At 38.5% G+C, this 27,335-nt stretch overlaps 2 protein-coding genes across 4 annotated transcripts in view; one reads left to right on the forward strand and one right to left on the reverse strand.

Annotated features, from left to right (window-relative positions):
* Positions 1 to 19,408, reverse strand: ABHD18 (abhydrolase domain containing 18). The gene is made up of 14 exons (XM_064711578.1): positions 19,268 to 19,408; positions 17,060 to 17,209; positions 16,596 to 16,704; positions 13,985 to 14,069; positions 13,401 to 13,501; positions 11,455 to 11,533; positions 11,278 to 11,364; positions 10,795 to 10,820; positions 8,891 to 9,029; positions 7,065 to 7,154; positions 6,681 to 6,782; positions 5,418 to 5,796; positions 3,341 to 3,503; positions 1 to 2,653 (listed from the first exon to the last, which is right to left on the reverse strand). The coding sequence occupies exons 3-14, from the start codon at positions 16,685 to 16,687 to the stop codon at positions 2,602 to 2,604; spliced, it is 1,395 nt and encodes a 464-aa protein (XP_064567648.1). The 5' UTR covers positions 16,688 to 16,704; positions 17,060 to 17,209; positions 19,268 to 19,408; the 3' UTR covers positions 1 to 2,601.
* MFSD8 (major facilitator superfamily domain containing 8) overlaps positions 18,710 to 27,335 on the forward strand; it is an 11,800-nt gene continuing 3,174 nt past the window's right edge. The window contains exons 1-9 of one of the 3 annotated variants that reach the window (XM_064711576.1): positions 18,710 to 18,939; positions 20,610 to 20,695; positions 21,589 to 21,632; positions 22,897 to 23,137; positions 23,912 to 24,025; positions 24,624 to 24,768; positions 25,361 to 25,419; positions 25,979 to 26,087; positions 27,112 to 27,246. In XM_064711576.1, the coding sequence (XP_064567646.1) occupies positions 20,665 to 20,695; positions 21,589 to 21,632; positions 22,897 to 23,137; positions 23,912 to 24,025; positions 24,624 to 24,768; positions 25,361 to 25,419; positions 25,979 to 26,087; positions 27,112 to 27,246 (878 nt within the window). In that variant the 5' untranslated portion in view covers positions 18,710 to 18,939; positions 20,610 to 20,664. Of the gene's footprint in view, positions 18,940 to 19,451; positions 19,596 to 19,984; positions 20,007 to 20,609; positions 20,696 to 21,588; positions 21,633 to 22,896; positions 23,138 to 23,911; positions 24,026 to 24,623; positions 24,769 to 25,360; positions 25,420 to 25,978; positions 26,088 to 27,111; positions 27,247 to 27,335 lie in introns of those variants that run through there. The other 2 variants (XM_064711575.1, XM_064711577.1) reach the window with 2 other exon arrangements.

Genomic DNA, 27,335 nt, shown 5'->3' on the forward strand with positions numbered 1-27,335 from the left:
TTTACAATAAATTTAAGACATACAGAATGGTTTACCTGTTACACAGAAGAAACCTTATTACAATATTTCTCTCATGCAACTCCTGGATTAAAACCATGTTGTCATTTAACATCAAAATGGATTATTTATACTTTCTTAGGATTTAACCTTAAAATATGATTTAAAAAGTCGATTTTCCAAGGGTTAAAAACACATACACAGCAAGATTCCCCCATTCCCAGACCATCTCCCTATGTCTGATAAGTGGCAGAAATAAACCACTGAGCTAATTTTTTCCTTTTTTTGTTATTCTAACCTGAGAAATTCCTTAAATAATGCTTACTGGGCTTTCATATTTGGCAACACAACTTCAGTTACAAAGTGCAATTCCTTATTCTTGTCAGAAACCTGTCTTTCAGTGCTTGTCCCCAAAGACACTGTCAGAACCAGGAGCAGCATTTGTCCCCAAAGACACTCTCACAGCAGGATGGCATTATCCTAAACCTCCCCCTGTGCCCTTTTGGTAGGTTAAACCTTGTTAGTAATAGCATTGGGACACTAACCTCAGGATGCAGAGTTCCCATCAGTTGTGTAATTCCCAGTATTGTGCGCTTTGAAAATATTGACTTTGGCATGTTATACTTTGTAGCAGAGTTGATTTTTTTTTGTGCTTACTCCTGGCCTTTACAAAATCTGTCTTTTCTCTCTTGCATTTATTCAAGCCTTTTCCCTTGCCATCAGTTATCTCCCTTTCTCATAGCTGCAACAGAAGCTGGACACAAAGCACACAATTACATTTAAAAAGTCAGAGCTCCAAAAGCTGCTGAACAGCAGACAGTGCTCTGGTAAAGCACTCTCAGTTGATGAATATGCTTGTAAACCCTGTGAATCTTTTAGTCAAGACTCAATTTTAAATTTGTAAGCTTACTAATATTTAATTTCAAACAAAATTTCAAATGTTCAGTGTTTAAATGTGCTAGTCACTTCACACTTGCTCCCCATATACAAAACCAACACTGTCCAAAGAAATAATGAAAAACCACTTGAAAGAAGCAATTTAACTTCCAACAGACTAGAATCTCTTCTATATTTTCAGTAAATTTGTATGTTACATCATTTGGGTTATTCAGAATTGTTTCTCTTCAGTTTTATCTGGACACACCTGATTTTCAAATGAACAGTGATTACTAGTCCTACCTGACTACAATCCAAGAGAATATATCAGCTGAGCTTTGTCTGCTCCATACTCTGCCTACCAAAAAGCTTTACAGTAACCATGGAGATGAAAAGTACTTGATTGGAAAGGTGCAGAAGTCACATATCCTGAGAAATGGCTGCATTTTTCTGTTTGTTTCAGAATAATCCTGGTTGTAACTGTTTTAAATACTGAAGTGTTTCAGTTTTCAATTTCTCTGCAGATTGGTTTTAAAAGAATGTCATAGGAGATTACCACAAAAAAAAAAAAAAAAAATGTGGAGAGTTGGTACAGCACACAGTTGGTACATGACAACCTTTTATTCTGCTGTAATTTGTTGGCATTTTTGATCCCAAAAGAGGAAACAACAGACTTTGGATTTTCTTAAATGTGTTCAAAATCCAAATTTCTTTATTTTCCATCCTATTCAATTAGACAAGTGTTGAAAAATAAGGAGCAAACCTAACTGTTTCAATAACCTTTAGTCTCACATTTCTTTTAAATTATACAGTGCAAGTGTATTTTGCATATCAGCACTGAGTGCACTTTAGAAAGGACATCTGTTGAAGTATTTCTAACAGGTCTTTATAGCACCATATAATCTGCTGTCAATTTAACTGCTTAGAAAGTAAAATGATATTTCTATTTCATCTATCAATCCAAAAAAAGAAAATAAACCTGAAAGCTTATGTTATCCAACTGAATTAATGTAAACAATTAATTACCAGACACTTGATTTTCACTTATTCCAGTTTTTTTGTTGATGAATTGCTACATGATCCTTCTGTAATGGCACGGTTTGATTCAGTGGCAGGAAAACTTCACAGACGTATTGAATGAAAACATCTCTCTCTCACTTTGACAATCCAAGGAAAAGTCTCTCTTTGCAAGATGTGGTGCTGAGGCTCATTTTCAATTCATAATTGAAGAGAAAAGCAGTGACAAACACAAGAGGCTGAGTGCTGGCAAAGCCACGGTACAACACAACAGGAAGAGCAAGGCCATGAGGAAGCGAGAGGTAACCGAGGTATCTGGAACAAACCAAAACTGCACCAAACACAAGGGAGCAGCTTAGCCCACAGCACATTTACACCCTTCCAACACTTGATTGGTTTGTTTTCTATTGACACAGGATTCAGAATTTATTCAGAATTGAAGGAACACACCACCTGATTAGACACGGAGTACATGAACCATCCATGCACTGACAAAAGCTGCTGCTGTGTTTTCACAGGTAACGCTGAAGCAGCTGTGTCAGAATGGCACTGGGCTGTAATGAAAGCAATGCTGGTACTTCACCACTTCTGCTAATTGTTACCTACAACAGTCAGTGACCATCTGCTCAACACTACAAGAGGCTTGTTTTCCAAACATGAGTTCCAGTGAGCTGAATTACAAATGAGATCAGTCTGAATGCATCAGAAAGATCACATGGTGTATTTCTGGAGGAAGCGGTCAAATGCGTCGTAAATTGCTTGTCTGAAACAGGAAAAGAGAACAGAATTTGTATGATCTGGGAAAAGGCAGATAGAAGTGGCATTTTTCCATATATTTACAAATATGTCTACAAAGCTATCATCACAACTTCAAAAGGGTGTTCAGTAAAAATGTGGTATCAGGTGGTATTTTCTCCTTCCTTTATTTCTAGGTTCTCTCACTTCAATCTAGTAATACATTTGTGTTTCAGGAATGAGTGGGACTATTTTCCAACTTCAATGCAACTGGAAATGTAGATGAATTAGGAGTTTTCTACTCAAACACGTCATAGACATGCACAGCTTGAAATTCTTGAGCAACTATCATAAAAATGAGGCTGAAGTTTTAAATAGCAATAAATGACTGGTATACATTGCAATATCAATTGCAATTGCAATATCAATATCATACAATAGCATACATTGACCTGATATAGTGCTATTCTTTTGTTGTTCTTGCTTAGACTTCCTAAATTATGTGTACAGTCTTCCTAATCCTTTGTATTTTAAAATTACCAGCACAAGCATTTAACTTTTTGAAAACTACAGAACTGCCCTCATAAAACTTATTTACATAACTGTCTAGAAAAATCAAAGCTTAATATTTCTAAGGCACAAATTCATGCAAGTACTACTTATTGAATTTTGATGAAATCTAAAATTTAATTTTAACCTGTTCTGTTCAGCTCACCTGAAGAGTCCTTGTTTGAAGAGGTAGGCACTGACATGACCTCCATCCAGATACCTGATTTCACAGCCTGGCCAGATCTCCTGCAGGCTGCGCACGCCGGTGCGAGGGATGTACGCGTCCTCCTTGGCTTGCACCACTATGATCAAACTTGGGTCAACTGGAACTAAGGGACAACAAAGCACAACTGAATTCATCTGGGCTAAGAAATAGAAACACAGCTGAGATTTCTGGTGTCTGAATGCTGGTGTCTGAAAAGTGAAATTATTTGAAGCTTTAATAAAATGACATGTTGTAAAGTCTCCGGCAGAATTTATCTGGTTTTTGATGTTACAGTGGTGAGGCCATCAGTGGAAAAACAAAGTAGCCCTTACCCTTCCCACCCCTAGAGCAGAAATTCCTCCAAGACTTGTGAAGCTGACAGGAGAATTCTCTTTCCTCTTATCAACAAAACTCTAGAGCATTCATGTCAGTTCTTTGAGATCCCTTTTTATTGGCAAAAAGAACTATGGAATTCAACAGAGTAGAAGTTTCATGTATTTTTTCCCCTCAAGGAGGAAAAAAGACAACTTTTCATACAAGAGGTCAGAAAGTACAGCCTATGTTCACTTTCTTTTCTGTTTTCTACATGGTTTACTTGCAATATAAAAATCCCAACATATTGTTATACATATTTATTACTCATAAGCAGAACTGCACCAATCAGATTACTAGCAGGATGATGTTGAGAAAAATAACACCAAAATTATGTTGAACACAGAACATTTCTCCTTCAAAAAGAAAATATGTGATAAGTTAAAGGGTGACCAGCCAAGATGTCTGGCAGTGTGGTATCACAAATAATTTAAACCCTTCCTTCTTTCATACTAAATCATATATAGAGAATATGCAAAGCTAAGATAAATTCAAGTCTCCCATTCAATTTTCCATGAAATCTGAGCATTAGGCAGATTTTCTGAAGCTCCAAGGATACCCTGGCAGGGAAAGCAAAGTCTCCCAGAGAATGACAAAACCTGGGAGACTACTGACTCAACAGACTCCATCACTGACAAGTGCAGCAGGGTCACAGATCCTTTTTAGTTCCCAGAAAGGTCAGTGCTTAGCTAAGTGATACCTGGGCAAGTCTAGATAAACAAGAAAGTCTGCACATGGAATAAAACCTACAGGGCTTTTTCTGTCTACTGAACTAACTTTAAAAGCTTTAAGGAAAGCACTTCACTGGTATTCATCACAAAACATCTCTGGCTAGCAGTGAAAGAATCTACACTGGTGTAGATTCCTTTTATTTTGTGTTTCCTTTTATTTATTTGGAACACTTCTTTAAATCTAAACACTTGTACAATGGAGTACAGAACGCCAGGATTAAGAAATGAGGCGGCACAGGGGCTCAGTACCAAGAAAGCTCTGACACTAAAAGACAACTGTGTCTGAAGTGAAAGCACGTTGCAGGAGATGCCTTCAGCATCAGGTTCATGCAGAGCCAAACCACAAAAGGAATTCTGAGCCCCCACTCCAGCAGAACCTTTTAAGGAGGCTCTAGGAGCAATCACTTGTTTGCATTGCTGCAAAGGGCTTGGCCAAGGAAAGCTGGACTACAGCTCCCCCTGTATGCTGTGCCTGTCCTGGGAAACATTCAGCAGCCTGCAGAAGGACCCCCAAAATGTTTTTACTGGCAGCATCATTCAAACCTGGGGCTCAGTTATGCAGGCTGCTTTCTATCCTAAGTCAGGGTGAGATTTCTGCTTGAAAAACTTTATTAATTAAGATTTATTACTCCTAGGTATTACTCACATCACACAGGTGTTTTCTTCCTTTAGATAATACAAATTTGCACTAATTCATATCTGAAAAAAGCCACTGCAAGGAAGAGGAGAAAAATGTGCAAAGATACTGAGAGGCAATTATTGAATTAACTTTCTCATTAGCTGGCCATCAAGAAGGAACAGACAAACAATTAGGAAATGGAGTAGTAAACAGACACTATTTCAGCAAAGATGCCATCAGGTTTACACTTAAGAAAATGCCTTCCTCCCCAGTGTATTTTATTCAGCTTTCCACACTGAAACAAAGAGATACATACCTGGGAAGTTTGCTACGTGGGTACATTCATCCATCACTCCCTTCATGAACATTAAGGATTCCCTCTGTAAAGTGTCACTCCTTCTCCTTGTGTTTATCCTGTGTCCTTGTGGGCTGGTTAAGTTTTTATTGCTACTGCTACTGGTGGAAAAGGTTTGATTTATGCACTGCATTTTAGGAGCATCTTGCATTAAGAGTCCTTCTGAAGAGGCACTTAGAGCACTTCTATTTGTGGCAAAGCTGGGAACAGATTCCTTAGATACTGTGTCATTCAAGGACTCAAAGCTGAATATTCTGGAAGTCATGTCCACGTCTGCCAGACTGTCCACACTGTCAGGGAAGTTCTTCACAAAGTCTTGGCCCATCTTGAAAGAATCCGTCTGAACAAAGACAACAGTTAAGGGTTTCTTCCTTAAACTAGTTGGTAATTTTATTTTTAAGATGAGGTCATAATTTAAAAAATTTTTTAAAACTTAAAAAAGACACTACTAGCACTCCTCACTTCTATTTTCAGCTTGCAGGTCATTCAATTAAATCCTGATCATCATAACCTCTTGATAATTTCATTCTACACTTCTGTCAGTTTAAAAGAATGCAGGAGGTACTTACATATACAGAAGTTTGTGATATAAACAATTGTTTTTCTTTCTATATTAAACTCTGAATTTGTAATTGCAGTCATTTAAGCTTAAATGACCTAATAATAATAATTATAGAAAAATTAACATATGCAACCAGGTCTAATCTTATGTTGAAGACTGAAAAATTGACAGCCTCTAAATACTAGAGTGACACAAGCTGAACATCTTGAAAAACATTTCTTCTTTTCATTTTGTCTTCTCCATCAGTGTTGGTGGAGTGCATTTGACTTAAAAATGGCAAGTGCCCAAGTAACAACTATCTGCTCCTCTTTGCTGCTGTGAGGTATTAGAAAAAGAACTATGACAAAGGCAAGAATCTTAGGGGAAAAAGAAAAAAAAAGGCATTTATCAGAATTTTGATAGAACATATTTTATGTTGCAGATTACACTGTGATCAAAGGAAAAGCTTGTAACAAGGGCTACACTTTAAACTCGTTATACAACCAAAATATTAGTTTTGTTTTTCAAGTTTTTCCTTCAAAGACTAAATTCATCAAAGCATAAAGAAACAACATGCCAGTATCTTCTAGCTAAGAACTGTCTGCTTTTAGTGGAAGTAAAAAGAAGTTGCATTATTTGCTAGATTTGCACGTGTAAATATTAGTAAAATAAACCATACTTACTCCACAATATTCAAGCATTTGAATGATTTCTTCTTCATACACAGTTTGTGTGAAATACTGTTTCTCCAGCTCTCTCCAGTTCACTGCCTTACTCAGCACACCCTGAGATGAAAAACAGAAGTATTCAAGTCAAGGATTACAACCCAGAGGTCACTCTAAAATAATGATACAGGCAGGAAATTCACCTGTTCCTGTCCTGATTTTTTCAGTGCAATTCTGTTCCCAGACAGCCCTCAGAGCTATTGCAATCAAAGCACAAGCACATATTATAACACAAGACATGGAATCCCATCTCCCTTGTGGCCAGCCCAAATATTTTAATTTACATTTCTGATAATAATCCAGCATATTAACAAAAAAAGTATTTTGGAATTTGTTAATTACCGTAGTGAAGACTGCAGAGGCTGTTGACCAGGAAAGACATGGGATCAATGGCAATGGTTTGGGCCAGTTTGTCACTGCCAGTGAAGCCATCTAGAATCAAAGGCACTTATTACACATTTTAATATTGAATTCACAATATGGTAAAAAGAACTCTCTCATCTTCAATTTCTTTGTTGACATGGTATTTCTGAAACACGTGGTGCCAAAGAGTTAAGGACTGTGGCAGCTGGATATATTTTCACCTGTTTAGAAGTTACTATCTACTCTCCATTGATATTTTAAAAAAGAAATGTTGCTCTGGAAAGGACTCATTTCAAGGCTGAATATCATTTGGTTATAAGAAATCCCAATTGAATATTTACTAAATATTCCATTTATTACAATTAAAATTCAATTAATTATATTTGTAATCCATTAATTATCATTATAATTATAAAAACTAATACAAGCTATTACTTGTTTAAAATCATAAAAAAACTGCTATAAAGCTCTCCACCAAGCTCTTGCAAGTTTATTTCAAGGCAAAACAAAGGCAATCTATGAGAAGGACTATTTAAAATTCTTTACTTTCAAAATCTGTATACAGGAAACAAAATTTGAAGGAGAAGTAATTCAACATGTTAAGAGCACTCTTTTTATGTCCTTTAAGTTTGAATTATTACTTTTTAAAAATTATTACTTATGACTTACTTTTGCATTAGTTCTCAGAACATATTTTTGTGATTATTCTGTTTATCCCAGAAGAAGCCAAATCAAGTTCAATGTACAAAACTTCCCCATGTGATATGTTCTTGACAAATTTTATTTTATTAATACAAAACACCTCTGTGTCTGTTCTAGATGTTCCAATAAGTGGATTTATGCAACTGAAGTCTAATTCTATTCTAATTATTTTTATCAATAAAAAGTTACAAGAACCACACATATCTATGTTCTGATTCTCTCCAGTAGAAGTCTCTTCCCTTTAGTGGAACTGAATCAACTTACAACCCTCCATTGTAAAACACACTCTGTAGAGGATCAACATCAAATATCACTTATTTCACAGAATTTTCTGATTCAGCAGGGTGATGTTGATGTAAACCAAAGGTGCTCTGTACATTTCTGACATTTACAGTTATAAAACTGTGCTTTAGGGGAATATTTTCCTTTTGGGAAACACTACTATTACCATTATTTACTGAGCTCCTTTTAATCAGCTTTGCCCCTGTGTCTCACAGAGCTGTGAGAAGCTGCAGAGACACAAGCAGTAACATTTTAACTGTGCATTATTCTTTCCTTAGTGATCCCCTGCTGGTTCAGTCTGAGCATGCACAGTGTCACACAGAAAATGTTATCCACCTCACCACAGAAATCCCTGATCAGTACCAATGATCACTGACACCAAAAATCACCTCAATTACAACATGCCTACAAAGAGGGGGCACTTCACACAATGCATTCAAACACAAAGGTTTAAGCAAGAAGAAAGGAGGAAAAGAGGGAGAATTAGCAATCGATCGGTGCAGACTTTCTTTCAGCAAACATTTCTGCCCCCCATCCTTGTGGAAAAAAAAAAACAATTATGTGAGAAGTTTATATTCTTATTAAGCCTGCTGGGAGATGGCTTACAAAGGGCTCTATGATTTGTCAGTACATATTAAGGATTATACTAATTCAGCACCACAGAACAGGAGAATTGCCAACAATTTGTTTCTCATGACTCCAAGTGTTTATTTTAAAGCACTTCTGAGATCAACATTGTAAAACAAATTATTTCCGTATGCTACATGATCAAATGAGAAGTTAAAAGAAAAAATTACTGAACAGGAGATATAAAAGCTTACATGTCCTCCCATGGATATTCCAGTCATCCCTAGGGGTCCATAGCCTTCTCTCTCTAGCCAGTGCAAAAGAGCTGCCGATTCTAGAATTAGAGCTCCTCCCATCACAAACAGGTCCGAGACATTTTTTAAACATGACCGTCTTTTCTCCCCAGAAAAGGAAAAGAGAGGGTTTATTTTCTAAGATTAGACTCTGACAGTTTTTATCATTCTATACAGACTTTTATACACAGCTTCAGCACAATCTCAGAGAATTTTGGAGCTGAACTCCTGTTAATTCAACAGGAGGAAAAAGCAAGCCCAGATTTTCTGACACTGGTAATTTTTTGTCTAAATGAGGACTAGAGATAGACACCTATACTTTTAATGTAATATCACTGACAGCTTTGTCTTTTGGAAACAATTACCAACATTAGCACCTCACTAGTAGCAATATTCTGTCCTGTAAAGTTGTAACAGATATTTTAGAAATAGAATCAAAGTGATACAGTCCTAGGCATACACTAGCTTGTTTGCAGAAACAAGGATTTTTTTTTTTTTCTTATTTACCTGTTTTACACCATTGAAAAATTGCACACAACATTTGAAGAGCAATCAGAATGTCAGCTTTGGAAGCACTCATCAGTGTCACTGTAAGACTGAAACTGTAAAGTGGGAAGTTTGTCACGGTATTGAGAAATTCAGGCAGTGTACTGCAAAGCACTAAAACACAGAAGACACAAAACAAGTAGAAATCTATTTGGCTGAGCCATCAGAGGGACTCTAAAAATAACAGACCTCTAACTTGGGGAGTGGGGCTGAGGATTTTCAGTCCCACAGCCAGGTTACAAAGGGCTCCTGGCCTCTCGTGCCAGCGTGCCAGCGTCACATTTGCGACACTCTGAAGCACAAGGACAAAGCTCGCTGTGAAGTCACACAGAAATGAGCAGAGCTGCTGCAGAGCAGCATTTGCAGCCTAATGCAATTCTCTGCTACAGCTCAGTGAGATTCCTCAGCCCTCTGCAGCTGCTGTATTTACTGAGCACTGTCACCTGTTAACACTGGGGCTGTGTGACCCTGCATTGGAGAGTGACAGTCACCTACTGGGGCATTAGAGTCCCCAGTACTGGGAATTAACCTACCAATGGATGTATTCCAGCACAAGCTTCCTCCTGTCATTGTCCCACAATCTTACTAAAAACACTTTCTCTGTGTCTCCTAGTCATGCTAAATGTCTGAGTTAGGATTAAAAAGGATTAAAACACCAACTCATGTTTGGACTTTCAGAAATATTGGGAGACAAAGCTTTGCCTCGGACACACATCCTGCTGAATTCTGATAATAAATCTGTGGTTTGAAAAATGTAAAAACTAAAAAAACCAAGACTGCCAATTGCTAATTCCAATTTAAGAAACTGACTGAAGAAATAAATCCTGTAAAATACTGAATATTGCATAGTGTCCTGACTAACAACCAATCGACACCAGGTTTATATGCCTGCAAATTGCTAAAAGGTCTTGGAAAAGCAAAATCGTAGCAATTATCATTTATTATGTAAATGATGATGGAAATATGCTATGTGAGCAAAGATTATTCAGAGCTGACTGAAATAAAACAGCAGCACTTGTGAGTCAGGAATATAAAATGGCCCTGGCTTGCACTCACACAAGATGTTTGCATCTCACTCATACTGCAACTGCATCTTGTGCAAACTTCCCTGATCCCTGAGATCTCCTAACACAACACCCAAAGCAGTTTAGCAAAGAGCAGACAATTTCCAATTTCACACAGGCAGGCTACAAGTGGTTTTTGAAATGTTTTTTTCTTAATAAGCCATCAAAGTTTAAACAACTATTGGCTCAAAAGAGAAGAAAAGAAAAGCAGTATTTTAAACACATGGTATCCATAAATGTAACAGGAATACTTACAATTGATCCTTAGGTTTTCTACAGCCATGTAAAAGATTTCAGTTAAAGAAAGTAAAAAAGGTTTTAAATAATTAGGATAAACAACATGGATTAATTGAAATTTGTAATTTAAACTCCCATTGTTTAATTGTCATTGCAATAAATTCAATCTATTTCAATGATGCAGTTTGCAACATTTTACTGCTGTCAGATACATGGGTAGGAAAAAAGTGTAACTTGAGATCCTATTTAATGAAACAGAATAATATTGCTATACAAGATGACAGAACAAAACTTTTAAAAAAACCCACCTAAATCTGAAGTGGTAACAGCAAGTTTCCCAGAAGTTACCTGAGGCACCATAGAATTGTGCTTCACATAATGGCCATACTTTCCTTGCTCCTACCCACTGGGTACCAAAAAGTTGATCTTTTATGAGTGTGGTAACTCTTCTAGCTTCCAGAGGGGACATTAGAGTAACTGCTGTGTTTTCCACAAAAGGATATAGTAAGGATTTTCTAGCAGCAGGGAAGCCATAGAGGCTTCTTTGATCATTGGCCGTGCCATTAACGTGCGTCTCCTCCAGAAGTGCTGAAGACAAAATGCACAAACAACAGAGGTAAGGCAAAACTTATAATTTCATTTCTCAATAACAATTCATTTTACATTTTCTACACTCACATGGTCTCCAGTGCCTGCTAAATGAATGCACACAGGTCTGTGCTTGCCATTCCATCTTCTGGGTATGATGAACTGAAATCTGTGAGAAAAAACCATCTATTTTAGCAGAGTAAGAATATTTATTAACAAGCTGCATCAAGAGAAATTAATTAAAAAGCAAAACCAAAACAGCAGAAGTATTTGCAACCCAGGCAGGCAAACTGCCAGCAATTCAGCAACATCATTTGTCATGAACACATTCAGCAAACAAAGGAATCTGAAAGTAGGGCAGAAGAAAGGCCAAACAAGAAAAGGAGCCAAGATGAAAGATCATGTTCCTAAAAAAGACTACTACCTCATCATCACAATTTAAACTTTGCAGAGTGGAGAAATGCAACTTCAGATAAAGAGCAGCCTAAACAAGCATGTCCAGCTCTCCTAGGCATCATTGCTATTTTTCTCCTGAAGGCACAACAGCTGAAATTGAAGATTAAGATGAGTAATAAATAAAAAAAAATATCAAAACCCCAGCGTACAAACCATGAAATTATTCTATACACTCAACAACAATCAATTAATGTCTTCTGCTGCTACTTATTTACAATTTAAACTACTGAAAAAAAAAATCCCTTCTGAGCCACCACTGTTTTCCCCACAAGATGGAGCACTGTTACCTACAAGAGTGTTACACTTCAGGAAATATTCATGAGGGAAATTTGTACATCTTGAGGGAAATTTGTACATCTTGAGGGAAATTTGAGGAAATTTGTACATTTTGAGGGAAATTTCAGGGAAATTTGTACATCTTGTGGGAAATTTGTACATTTTGAGGGAAATTTCAGGGAAATTTGTACATTTTGAGGGAAATTTCAGGGAAATTTGTACATCTTGAGGGAAATTTGTACATTTTGAGGGAAATTTCAGGGAAATTTGTACATCTTGAGGGAAATTTGTACAACTTTCCAAACGGTCACAATTCTGGCCAAAGTAAAAATTATCATAACTTGGCTACAAAGCACAAGAGAGCAGAGATAAGGAAACAATGAGCATATTGCACTGTCCAGTGTGGCACTAATTAGTTTGGTAATGTTAACAGTTTCTTTCCTAACTAGTAGAGGTAGAACAGAACTGATTTCTTGAATCAAGGTTTTTCTCACATTCCTTAATGTTCCATGCTTAAGCACACATACAAAAACCAACCAGAATTACTGACAAAATTTCCAATGTCAGTATCAGTTTGACGTTTAAATTTAAACTCAACTTTTATGTTTATGTTATGAAACAAACAAAATCTGGGAAAAAAGATTCATCATCAGTTCAGCACCAAACTAAAAGCAAACAGAAATTCTGCTCCATTTGCAAACCCACTCCTCATCTGCAAGGAAGTGTTAGTGTGAAACCAGCACTGTTAGGGAGCCTCCAGTTTTCTGTAAGAATGCTTTTTTTTCCACTTTCTTTTATTTGTATGCCAAGTAAGAAAGGAACCAGATTCTCTGGCTACAATACAATAAGCTTGTTACTTTATCACACATACAAAATTTTTGTATTCAATGGAAATGGAAAGCTGGAAAGGCTCCTTCAAATACAACACAATATGCTTTGATATAAACAGCTTCTCCTGCTACATATAAAACAATAATTACTGTTCCTCTTTTCCAGCATCCCCTTCATTTGCAAAACCCAAACCAACAATTCAAAAAACTCAGGGTATTCCACAGCTTTGTGCAATAAGATTTCTACACTAAAAAAAAAACAACAAAACAACCAAAACCAAACCACCAAACCAAAAAAGTAATACTTTGCTAGTGGATGTATTTTTTTTTAATACATAGATTGAACTATCACATAAATAAGATTTATTTTAAAGATTGTTTGCATTGCAATCAATTAGCTGCACAATAAAACGACTTACAGACCATTATTTCCCTGCAGCACTAATTTCAGAAATACCTGCTGGTTTCTCTTACCTTGCTACAAGAGATTCCACTGGCAGGATACCTGGCACACAATGAGCCAAGGGGGAAATGAAGTGCCCCTCAAGGATTTTACAGTCTGATTGCCCCTCAACCTGCAGAGACAATGGGACAATAGCAATAAATATTCTGTCAGTCTTTAACTTGCTCTGAAAGCAAATTTCCTAAAGTAGGATTTGTTAGAGCATAAAAAACTTGCTTAGAAAACCCAAAAGCTGAGGACTACTCCTAAAATTTTGTTATCAACAGGGTCAAAACACTTGTTTTCAACTTTGCTATTATTAAATAACCTTTTACAGGAATCAAACAAAGGTGTAATGCTGCCCCATTTTAAATACATTTGATAACACAGACTAAGTTTTGAACACTTTTGGAGTTTTAACATTTGACATCTCACTGCCCAGCTAGTGTGGGGAAAAAAAGTATCTGTGCAGGCACTGCTTTAATCTCTATTTCCTTCCACTCTCTTCTAGCAGCCTATAAAAGTATCCTGGTGTTAAGCACCAAGTTATTTCACCTTCATATACCCTTAGGAAAATAAAAGTAGTTAAATCACATCATCTCTTGCTTTGAAGTACCTTGTCAATGAACACTGGGTAATCTTTGGAAACCAGCTTCTGGCATTTTTCCCTGTTTCCAATAATCTTTCTGAATTCAAATATTCTGTTGAAAGGAAACAAGTAGAGAAGATTCAACTTTTAATCTAAAAAAAAGAAGAGACATATTTATATAAAATTTCAGGAGCTAAAGTAAGCCACAAACAAAGAAAAGTTATGAAGCCAGCATTGCATTTACAGATTAATCAGGCCACCACAGGATGCATTTAAGTTAAAAAAAAGTCTCAGGAACCTTGCTGGGAAACAGAAAACTAAGAGGCAAATCTGGTTGCTTTCTTCTGCTGGTTAAATGGGCTGCAGAGCCACACAGAGTAAATAAAACAAAACCCTTCTCAGAGGTACACAGTGAGAGGACAAGATTACTGAAGGACATGAGCATTCAAGAGGCAATGGCTGTGTGCTGCAATGTGAGAAATCCCTCCTGGGGCAAAGTGAAAGATTGCTTTCACAGTTAAGCACATGAAAAAATAACCCAGGGAAACTATAAATGATCTCCATCCTCAAGGGATGAAGTGCCAAGAGACTTGAAGAAACAAAGTCAGCCTGGTTTTGAACAGGGATTTTGACTTGATGCCCTCACATTGGCCCCTTCAACCTTAAATACTCCATAACTTGCTCATTGCTATGCTCATAAATACACATTTTACCTGACAAGCTAAAGAGTGAAAAGTACAGAGAAATGACCTCTTCACCTCCCCAACACCACAGAAAACCCAAAGAATGGAAAGAAAATCCAGTTTATCAGCACACAAAAAATAGCTCTTTGCTTTTCTTATAGAAAACAGCAAGTGCATTAAGTGTTTCTGAGCAAGCAAAGGTAAAGATGTGAGATGTGAGTGTGGAGGGTAAGCTAAATGAAGAGATGCTTTGTTTGACAATAAAACTCCTAAAAATACTGCATTTGTTTTTTCTAGAGTTAGGTGCATACTGAAGGCTAAATCTCACCTCTGCTGAGGAATTCCAACCCTTGCTAATGAGTTGAAGACAAAGAGTTTGGATATTACCATTCACCACATCAAGGGTGAGCACACAAAATTTCAGATTAGGCAGAGCAGTCTGTCACTCAGTCTTGGATAAGACTGAATAATGATCACTCACCATCACAGTGATGGGCTAACAAACCAAATAAAACCCCTCCTCCCATGAGGCAGTGTGAGGAGTCAGAAGGACACAGCATCCTCCTTCATCCAGGTGAAGCCAGGCTGCTGGGGAACAGCTCATCATCCTCTCAGTCAGGGCAAAAATAGAACAAATCTCTTCCTCTTTTCAGACCAGCTTGCCTCCTGCTTCCCCCTCACTTTTGATCTGCTGGGAGAGGGGTTTCCCCTGGATGAAGAAGGAACTGTAGCTGATATCACTGCTGCCACCAGCAACACTCCCCTGTTGCTGCTTGGTGTGGGTGTGATCACCCTGCAGAGCCCAGGCAGGCCTTCAACTGGGGAGCAGCAGCATCAGGCAGAGGCTCCCTGGATGGAGACACATTTGGACTGGAGGGAGATGGAGATGGGGCACTGCAACTTGCCTGTGTCTCACCAGGAACCCCAAGGTCTTCCAAAGAGAGGGGTTGATAACATGAAAGCATCCCATTTTGGATACACACATGGGATAGAACACAGAAATGCTGCAAGCAAAACAAACCTCACTGGTTTTGGTTATTCCAACCAAAGCCAAGATTGCCATTTTGCAGGAAAGTCTGCTATTTAAGAGAAATATCAACTGAAGAGTCACACAAAGCAATCCAAGTGCCATTTCCACATCAGATCTTGCACATGGACTTAAAAACAAAAAAAAACCTCTCATAAAACTCCACTGCTATCCAGTGCACAAAATTTTATTTTTCAATAAATGTTTCTTTATTGATTTTCATATACATAAAATTGAGCTTATTAAATGCAGGTTTATCATTTTTTATCTAAACACTGCACAATGCAGAATATATATACTGTCACTTCATTTTTATACTCAAGAAATACAAATGCTCAACTTTATCTTTATATACTTAAGAAATACAACTTCTCAACTTTATCTCAATAGTAATTAATAAAAATACTCAAATGCTTAAAAAATTAAGAGATACTTCCATTTTTTCTTATTTTAAAGACCACTAAAAAGAAAGGCTTTGCTACTTTGGGCTGGGAGAGAAACTTCTGATTAAATATTACACTTTTAAAACTAATTAGGAAGTTACAGAAAGATAGCAAGAACCACTTTAATGTGAAACAGAAACAATTCTTCTGCAGAAATTCGTCAAGTTTTGCTTTTGGAAAACACTTGCAGAGCTGCTGTTTCAAGTATGTCATCAGATAAACCCCAATGAAAACTTAGTTGGACACACAGACATTCTCTCAAGAAGATCCTCATTAAACAGGAAAAAAATTGCAAATCCTTTAAAGGCTTCTTTTAAATCCAGTTACTCCCTTGGTACAGAAAAACACGATTTCTGGAACAGAACCAACTTCAACACTTTTCCTATTTTAAATACAGGATAGCAATTACTGTTGCTACTTCAAGGGTTGGGTTATTTTCCTTTAATGTAACATTTCATTGATGCTGTTACTTTTGAACAAGTCACCTTTTCAGATCCTCCGGCTTTCCCCATCCTCTGATGAACAGTTTAGTGAGGAGAAGCTTTCGGTACAAGACATCTAATTTACTTACACCCATTAGCAGCACACTGTCATCTGGGGAAAAAGCAGAGTAAAACCAAGGCAGTTAAAATCTCCATTATTTTATTCATGGATTGTAAGAAAGAGGAAGGAGGGAAGCAGAAGAAGCTTTCAGCTGCAGAGAAAGTTCATTTTTGTAATCTTGCCTTCCTTGGTGCGGTAAACATCCTAATCCTTATTTTATCTGTTCCTTTCCAATTTTGATATTTCTTATCAAACTGATGCTCCTCCCACTCCTTTCTGGGAAGAAATCACACCCTCAAAATCCTTGCCAGGACCATTTCTCTTTCTACGAATACACCAGTTCAAACAGAGCTAAATCTACCAAGATTTTAGGCAAGCTGAGTATTATTTTCAAAGCAATACTTACTGAAGTGAACAGGGAGCCACTGCTGAGCTCTTCCAAGGAAGAAGGAAGAAAAAAAACCCAAACAAATACAACTAAAAAGAAGAATTTAAATCTGGTTTCTTGGTCAGCAGGATACAGCTTACTCAGTTAAAGTCCAGGATCTGTGTGCACCTAAGAAAAGAGCAGATTTAATAATCAAACATTTGGTTACTGAGTCCACTTCAGGCATTTGCTACTATTTCCAGATCTCTCCATACTAAATGTACTTCATAAGCTCATCACACTCCAAAGTAGTGAAATTTAATTTCTGGGTTTTTGAAATTTTATTTTCATCCAAAAGCATTTCTTCTGCCACACTCCAATATGGTCATTTTAAAAAATAAACTTGTTTGACTACAACAAGTCAAAATTGTGATCAGATTAACAAAAACATTCCTCTGCACTTCTAGAAAGTGAGCATTTAAGAATCAATATACAGCATAAAAAGGAGAACTCTCTTTCTAGAGAAAACCTGGAATAAATTACTATTAAGAGAAATTATAGGCACTTGAATTTTAGAACCAGCATGCTAGAAAGCCACAATGGCTCTAGGATGTTCAATCACTACAGGATAAAAACAAATACATGAAATGAGCAGAAAGTCACAGTGGGGATGCTTTGTTTTAAAACATGAAGATGTAGATTTTGCTTTGAGTCCAAAGTCTGGTCTGACAAGCTCTCTGCTGCACCAAGGGAGTGCCAAAACAACTTTCTAGGCAAGTGCATTATATTTAAATGTAATATTGATTGAGGCAAAAGCTTTCTCTCATCCTCTCCTCTGCTTCATTGATGGAATGGAGCCTCTGAAGTAACTCATGATATTGCAATTAATCAGAATCAAGATAAAAGCACTACTGGAAAGAGTACAGGAAACACTAAATCAAAAAAAATATTCCTAGTATGTGTAGTATGCTACATAGAACTTCTCAGAAATATCAGTGAGATAAAAAAATGTGGGAGGATTGCCCCTACTGTATCTCTGTAACAAAAGGGCAGGACATGCTCCAGTCACTGCTCATCCATGCCTGCATGGCAACACAACTACAAACAACTTTAGTGCCAGGAAAGGCAAATCCAGCTGCTGGAGGCTGAAGTTTTATAATTTCACATCAACAGCAGTATTTCAGCAGTGAGGATTTGAAATGAATGAGAGAATCAGGAAAGGCCGTTTCAGAATTCAGCTTGATTTGCTCCACTTGACAGCTCCCATGCCACATCCCGATCCCACTGTGAGACAGGTCAGCTGGAAGCAGTGACCCGATAACGATGCTGTGGAGCTGTGTGGCCCTAGAGACACGATCTGTGCCATGAATCTTGAATGAATATACTGTTAACACAGAAAGCTTTACATAACTGTGAGCTGCGAATGGAAACCGCAGCAGATGCAAAAGCACGCTAAGAAGAAACAGAAACAGACACATAAACTTATCCAAAACCCAGCACGTAAAAGGTCAGCTCTTGGTTTTTATCCGTGCAAAGAGCTTCGGTTACAAGAAAATCAGCCCTGCAAAGTACAAGGCCCACAGTGTAGTTTCTATTCTATACATGGATGTGAAAAAGCCGACCTGAAAAAACCACCGAGGCTGTTTTAGAAGGCGGAGCTGCCAACTTCCCTACCCTCCCTCTCTCTCTATTTAAAAAAATTCTCCCTTACAATTAACGCCAGCTCCTTTTCTGATAGAAGAAACGCCTGCTTAGGAATTAAAGAAATCACACAGAAGTCTCGCCAAGGCAGACACAAGCCCCACAACAACTCCACAAAACGGGACGGGCACGGAGGAGTCGGAGCATAAACAACGGGGCCTAAAGCAGGGCTGCGAGCAGCTCCCTGCCAGCCTGACCCGAGCACTGCAAGGGAGCAGGTGCGATCTCAAACCTCTGCCATTCCCCGATCCCAAACCTCCGCCATCCCCCCCGATCCCAAACCTCCGCCATTCCCCGACCCCAAACCTCTGCGATCCCAAACCTCCGCCATCCCCCCGATCCGCAGCCCCAGCCCCCGCAGGAAGGGGCGGCGGGAGGCAGGACGCGGCCACCGCCACCCCTCCGCCCGCCTCAGCTCGCCCCGGGCCGGGCAATGCCGTGAGGGGGAGCGGCTCGGGCAGCTCCCTCCTGCCCGCCCTTCGCGGGAGCCGCTCTGGCACCGCTCCCCCAGCCCGGCCCGGCCCGCGAAGGTCACCCGCTGCTCACCCGAAGCGCTGCCGGTGCTGAGGCACCACATGGGAGGGCGGGAGCGGGAATTGGAGGAAGAAGAAGAAGAAGAGGAGGAGGAGGAGGAGGAATAGGGGAGGGCGAAGGGCGGGACGGGGACGACACGGACGGGACGCGGCTCACGCGCCCATGGCGCTCGCGTTCGGGCGCCCCCTGGCGGCGTGCGTGAGGCGGCCGCGGGCGGGGCCCGGCGCTGCGGGGCCATGGCGGCCGCGGGCTCCGCTCCGGAGGCGCGTCCCGACGGGCGGGAGCCGCTGCTGGGGTCCGCAGGGGTCACGGCGGATGAGGAGGAGGAGGAGGAGAGCAGGTAAGAGCTGGTTCTGCTGTGCAGGGGCGCTGCGGGCGCACCGAGGAGCCGCCCGCGGGTGCCGCGTCCTTCCCCGCCCGTCACGGGCAGCCCGGGCCGGGGGGCGCTGCCCGGCCGGGGGTCCCGGCCCAGCCGCCGTCCCCAACGCTCCGGAGCTCGGAGCCCGTGTCCCGGAGCGCCCCGGGCCCGGCTGTGGGAGCGGGCCGTGGGCTGCTTCCCTCTGTGGGAAAACACAAACGCACTGCCTTGGGAAGTTCCTAAAAAACGCCCAGCGCGATTAATATACGGCAGAAGTCTGGGGGTTTAATAGCAGCCTTCATGTGTGGGCAGCTGTCCGGCGTTTGGGGCTTTTACCCCCCTTCTGACAGCAAAACAAGTGTCATGAATTTAAAATCGCAGATTTAAGTCTAGGTACGACTCGCATAAACAGCGTTTGTAAACTATGTTTAGGCATCTATATATATAACCTATGTCTGCATCATCTGAATAAACATTACTTTGTAACTTGGTTTGTAACTTCTATTTTAATTTTTTCCAGCCCTTGCAATCTACAGCACTATCTTTTACACGCAACTTTTACGTTGTATGTTGTTATTTTCTTATCATAAAAACAGTCTGGCTGTAGCTTTTAGTCAAATCAAGGATTGTTCAGGTTTGTGGTTCTTATAAGGTTACAGCTGTGAGGGGTTTAACACCCACTTTTTAAAGGTTTTATACTCCAAAGTGTCTATACAGAGTTTGCAAAACTCTGAAGACCTGCCTAGATCAAGATCTCTCTGTGTGACATTTGGTGTGTGATAGCATTTCTGTTATTTTGTTTGATTTGTCAATCTAGTATTTTTCCAGCAAAAGTTAAATTCTTTATAGTCTTTGCTGAGTGGAAATCCACTCCTCCTTAACAAGTTACACATTTGCATTGAGAGATTGGTGAAAAATGTTTGCAGTGTCATGTGGGAGCAGCTAGAAGAGGATCTGATAATGATTTCTTTCTCTTTTTTTTTGTTTGAAAACCAGGGATGTTGTGGAATCACAGGAGCATTATAAGAGCAGGTGGAGATCCATCTGGATCATGTACCTGACAATGTTTCTCAGCAGTGTAGGTGAGTAAATACACGTGGAATTTGATGTTACTTGTTTAATTAATATACTTTGGTTTGAAAATAACAGGGTTTGAAAATTCCAGCTAGAGAGCTTCTTTGATGCTACTGTTCTAACCTCAAAAAAGGAGCATTGTTTGAATCTTTAAAAGAGAATGTCTGAATCTTAGCAAATCAAACAGAAAGTTACATCTGATAAGTAATAAAACTAATTTTACACAAAGAGATGGATTACATACGTGTGGCTTTGGTAGTGGCAAGGTAAGGGTATTGCTCAGAACCCAACAAAATAAAGATTGCACTTTTATCACCCAGAGTTAAACTTCTGGGCAATGAAAACAGAAATAACATGGAGTTCTTAAGTAAGATTTTTATGGGAATGTATGCTGTCTATTTCAAAACATGTAACAAAACTTGTTTTCTCCTACTGGCCTTTGCATCTCCATGGCAGGACTAAATAACTCCCCCCAGAAACAAGAATTGATTTTTGACCGTCGATGATTTTCTGTGGGCCTAGAAATGATCTTGAAGTTCCTAGGATACTTCAGTAACTGTTTTATTTATTATTATTAGCTAAAATCTCTGTGACTAATCAATACAGATATGTCAGTATATCAAGAAATTCTTTTTACTTTGAGGACCTTGTTTTCTTTCCATTGGGAGGACAACGTAGGAGGTTTTTTGTTTTGTGTGTATGCACCTATAAAATGAACTTTTGAAGGTAGTTCCTCCTGATAGGAGGAATTAGCACTCCTTAAAAGAAGCAGAAAACGCACAGGTTTATTCTATAATACATTTAGAGGCATAAAAATAGACTTGTAATAACTGTTTCAGAAAAGAAAACTACTGATAAAAATGGCAAATAAAATAACTTCATTTTTTTTACTGTGTTACAGGTTTCTCTATTGTAATTATGTCTGTGTGGCCCTATCTCCAAAAGGTTTGTAAATATGGGGTGTTTTTTAAAATAATTAAGAACAGAAAACTCCTGCTCAGAAAGTAGATAATAGAAAACCTGACATTTTATTTAGGAAAAGAAAAAGTAGAGGGAGGTGTGTGGCTTTAAGAGGCTTTTATTCTGCCATCCACTTAGACAGCTTTTATTATTTCTTGCAAAATTGATAAAGGTACAATTGATAGAGGTACATCATAATCCAGAAATGTTTGGTTTTCCAATATCATGATTTTCAATAGAAGTCTTGTTATTAAAACCTAGTAGACAAGACTTGTCTGTGTTTTGGAAAAAAAAAATAACAGAGGAAACTCAAGGTAGAAGTTGCTCTGTAGATATCACATTGTTGCACAGAGATCTTGGTATTCCTAACAGGGGATAGCCATGGTTTATTTGGAGGTCTTAGATTTAAATCTAAGATCTTAGATCTTAAACCTCTTAGATCTTAAAAGCAGCACAGAAGTCCCTAAAACCTCAGTTTAATCTGTGCTAGGAATTCAGTGCCCCTGGAACTGTAGAAGGAAGTTTTCAAATGCAAATTTGGGAGAGTATAACTTGGGCAGGGACCTAGAGGTGTCACTGAAGGTGAGGCTGATGCTGAATTCTTGCAGAAAACAAGAAAATGCATTGCCAGCTGTTGCTATAGGATATGAAACAACACAACGTGCACCCACTGTTGGTTTTAAGGTGAAAAAAGGGAAGTTTATTTTTTGATTTAACACTTACAGATTTTTAAAAGTGAAAGTGGATTGGTGGGTGCAAGTGCCACCTCTCCAATGACACTGGACAAACTAACAGTTTATCAAATTTCTTTTCTTCTAGAAAAGAATGCAAAATAATAAGTTATTTACAAAAAGTGTGTGAGAAAGTTTGCTACAAGAATGTAAACATCAGAAAATCTTAAAAAACGAGAGTGACAAGCAGTAAATCAGGACAGATTGAGGCATGTGCAGAGACAGTGACTCTTGCTGCTGGCATGGAAGGTGCTGCCATGCTGCTCAAGGTCTGTCTCTAGCCCAGAACATCAAAATCTCCTGGAGTTTGCTGCCAGTGAGCCATTCCCAGGAAGCAAAGAGGGTTTTATTGGTTGGGTGCATTGCTGGAGAGAGTGAGCAATGCAAGATTTATTACCCAGAGATAACATGACAGTGCAGAGTCCTTGGTGTGCCAGGTACTCATTCTCAGAGGGTGTTGCTGCTGATATCAACCCTGCAGTGCTTTCCCCACAGACCTGCCTCTTGTGTTCCTGCAGATTGATCCAACAGCAGATGCCAGTTTCCTGGGCTGGATCATAGCTTCATACAGCATTGGCCAAATGGTTGCTTCTCCCCTCTTTGGCCTCTGGTCCAACCACAGGCCCAGGAGAGAGCCTCTGGTCATTTCCACTGCAATTTCAGTAGCTGCTAATTGTCTCTATGCCTACGTCCACGTGCCCCATGGCCACAACAAGTACTACATGCTGACTGCCCGTGCTCTCGTGGGCTTTGGAGCAGGTAAACACAGCAGGATGTACATTTCTGGAAAATGTTACATTCTGTGTCTTGTGTAAGATGCTTAACATTAAGTTTTAATACCAGCTTTATCATTATGTGAATGAGAACATAATATTTAACAAAGCAAAGGGTTGGCCTGTAGTGGTTTGTAACAAAATTGTGTAATTGTGCTGTCGTGTAAAAATACCAGAGGGAGTGCTGGCTTTTATTACCTTGCAAAATCAGAATCCAACCCCTGAAATAAATGTCACTCAACATTTAACAATATGAACTTGATACTTACATGAACACTTGCTTGGTTTGGGTTTTTTTGAAGGCAATGTGGTTGTGATTCAGTAGTATATTGCAGGTGCCTATTCTCTGATAGAAAGAACAACTGCCATGGCCAACACCAGTGCCTGCCAAGCAAACCAACTCCTGAAATAAATGTCACTCAACATTTAACAATATGAACGTGATATTTAGGTGAACACTTGCTTGGTTTTGGTTTTTTGAAGGCAATGTGGTTGTGGTTCAATAGTATATTGCAGGTGCCTATTCTCTGATAGAAAGAATGATTGCCATGGCCAATACCAGTGCCTGCCAAGCAAACCAACCCCTGAAATGAAATAAAATATATTGGTTACATGAACATTCTTGTTGTTTTTGAAGCAATTGTTACCATATATATTGCAGGGCTTGATCTGCATGGCCATACAGTGCTCAGCAACCACCGAATAATGTACTCATTAACATATGACTGTATTTAGTGAACTTTGGTTTGGTTTTTTGAAGGCAATGTTGCTGTAGTCCGATCGTACATTGCGGGTGCCACTTCTCTGACGGAAAGAACGAGTGCCATGGCCAACACCAGTGCCTGCCAAGCAGTTGGCTTCATATTAGGCCCAGGTAAAGCAAAATCTTCTTTCCTCACTTTTCTTACTTGAAATTGAGCATTGGAAGTAGGAATGCTCAGCAGCTGTATGCAGGGGATTTTATGGCATAGTTTGTCAGTGATATCAAGATTGAATAAATGGGGTCCACTAATCCATACTTTTCTAAGCCAATATAAATGAAACATTCTTGTCCAATTGCTCTGCACCAATCTAAAATTTAATTTAAACCTCACCCACTGCATCTTTTCTCTCTAGTTTGCCCATAACACAAGGGATAATCCAGTCCCAGGACCAATGTTTTCCATTAAGAGCAAGAGGAAAAAAAATTGTCTGTCTGCCAAGAAAATTAACTATTGGTACAGTCAGAATTCAGTTCTATAAGTGCCATGATGCTGTTTACACTGTTTATTTTGTGTAATCAAGTACTTTCCTGGCTAGCTGAGATCCCACTGGTATCCATTTTGTTTATTTAGAGTAGAAATCTCAAAATGTAAAAGGTTTGACACGTATAATACTAAAATCTTACTTGGCAGTTAGAACAACTTTTATTATGTGTTCTAATGTTTTCTTAATGATTCTCAAGATTTTCACAGTACATTGATGTTTTTAAGTTTTTCAGACGTGTTTTACACTTATTGGAGAAGAAGGAGTCACGTGGAAATTCCTTTGTCTTCAGCTGAACATGTACACAACACCTGTGTTATTTGGAGCTCTCTTAGGAGTTATTAATATTATTCTCATCTTTGCCATATTCAGGTAATCAAGTAAAAAAAAAAAACAAACCTTATAAATACCTTACCTTGTTTTTGTGGGTGACTTGGAGCAAATAATAGCTGCTCAGCAGGAGGAGTATTAACCTGCTAAAACTGTAAGTTTTTATTCATTTTTTAAGTGTTTCTACCTTCTTTAATACCTTTTTTTTTCCTGCTGCTCATAAAGGCATCTTGGTGATGTTATGGCTAAAATGTAAACTGATTAAAAAAGTTAAAGATATTGGACTATTAGGCTTGATATAGCTTAATGTTGGTAACTGCTGCCCATGTATTTTCTCTAAAGAGAAATTAGGTTGTCTGTAGGGATCTCAGTGTCTGTCTGTCCTTTAAGATTCTCAGGGGACATTTTTTGTCATTATCCCACTGGTGCAAATGCATATGGATATATGATATGCTCCCACTAGAATATTTCCTTTCTTGAATAGTGTTCACTGCAGTCAGGTGCCAGCTTTGTAGATGATGTTTAATGGAGTTGCAAATAATTATCCTATAGATGATACCATTTACAATTATTTTAATAGAAACACTAGATCAAATAAATGTGTGTATTAATAAAAAAAGTTTTACATTTCTAGGGAGCATCGAGTGGATGACATGGGACGCCAGTACAAAAGTATCAATTCTGATGGAGAAGGTACCAGTGTTTCCTTGAAAACTTATTCTGGGATTTTAATTTTGAAGTACTCTCTTATTACATAGAAGCATTTAGAAGTATTCTGAAGTTTGATGCACTTGGAAGCTGATGTGGAAAATAGGCTGCACCTCTCCCTAGCTGGTCCAGAAATTGCTTCAGTTGTTGTGTTGTGCCCATGTATGTATGGATCCTTCCATGTTTTCATCCTGAGAATCTTGCTATGTAATTTTGACCTGTGAAGAGAACTTTTTGGTTTCCGTTGTTCAGATATTTCAAGAAGTTTGCTTATTTTGCTGTCACTCAAGATTCATTGGGAAAACAGACCGTGTAACCGGTTTGGAAATCATTTTCTCTAATTGACAGTGGAATTGAAATTTGAACAGCTCCATTTTGATGTAAAAACTTTATAATTTGAATGTCAAAGTGTAACTGCCTAGCTGCCCACCAACTTACATGCTAAATCCTTGGAAGACCAAAGGAATCATTGCTGTTTGTAATTTGTGATGGTATCAGAAAAAGCTCAGTGTGCCGTTCAGGTAATTCTTTTGTGTTGCTGCAGGAAGTGATGTTCTGGATCAGAACACAGAAGGAAGCATTGACCACGTTGCTGTGGTAGCACTCAACGTTCTCTTCTTTGTCATCCTGTTTGTGTTTGCTGTCTTTGAAACGTGAGTTTGTCTGTTTTCTCTCAAAATATTCAGAGATGTAGAGTAATTAGAGTGGGAGTGCATGTAAAGGCTTTTCTGTTCCACTCATCTTCCTAAGCAGAAGTCCAAAACCACAGGCAATCAAGCTGATGTGCACTGACAATGTATCAAAGGTCAGTGATAACTGAAGTAACAAATTAAAGGTCAGCAATAACTAAAGATATGTACAGAATAATACATACCTTTACCATATCTACCATATTTGTGCTAGAGAAATCATTAATGTAAAAGCTTTTCAATGGAGGCAAATCCATATCCTCAACTTTTTAAGTATTGGAAGAAAAAAAAAAAGCTTAACTTAGGCTGGCTAAAATCTTCAGAGAAAACAAGTTTTCCCTTGAGTACCTTATTCTTTATTTTTTGTTTTAGTTTTGTGTGATTTCTTAGTATGATTCTGATTATCTCCAAAAGCTTCAGTGCATCTTTTATTTCAGTAATGATTAAAACAATTGTTTGATAGAGTTAATACAGTTGTGTTCTGAAATACACTGTTCTATATGACTGGGGTTTTTTTAGCTTAAAGAGGTATGTTATTTACTCCCAAATTTTCTGTCTGTAAGAAAAAAAGTAAAACATAGCATCATTATCTCAGGCTCAAGTGTGTACTTCATTTTTTTATCTTAGGAAATACTTTGAATATATATGATTTATTCTGCAAGTTTTTTGAGCTCTAATGTAGTTAAAATTTATTTTACAATTTGGCTTTGTCATGAGTTGCATTATTTTTAGAAAACTGAGGTTTCAGAGACTGGTTGGTTGCTAAAATTTAAACATTATCAAAATTATAATTTTTGTTCTCACAGGGGCTAATTTTTTTTTGTGTCTCTATTACTCTTGCTTAGTTTTCACTCCAACATTGTTTCATGAACTATCAGAAATAGATTAATGATGCTTCAGAATATATTTGGTGTATGCCAGATACATGCATGGACACTAAAGCATGGAAGGTTTTTATGCTTACTGTATTTTTGTTCTGTCATTCCAGTATAGCTACTCCACTGACAATGGATATGTATTCCTGGACCAGGAAAGAAGCTGTTTTTTATAATGGAATAATCCTTAGTGTGATTGGCATTGAATCAGTTATTGTTTTCATGGTGGTTAAAACACTATCCAAAAAGTAAGTTTTTGGGATTTTGTTTCTTATGTTGGCTAAATGTAAAAAGTTTTATGGCAGGGCCAAATCTCTTACTCAAGTCTCTTACTGGT

This window comes from Zonotrichia leucophrys, chromosome 4 (genome assembly GCF_028769735.1).
Source record: "Zonotrichia leucophrys gambelii isolate GWCS_2022_RI chromosome 4, RI_Zleu_2.0, whole genome shotgun sequence".
Lineage (NCBI taxonomy): Eukaryota > Metazoa > Chordata > Aves > Passeriformes > Passerellidae > Zonotrichia > Zonotrichia leucophrys.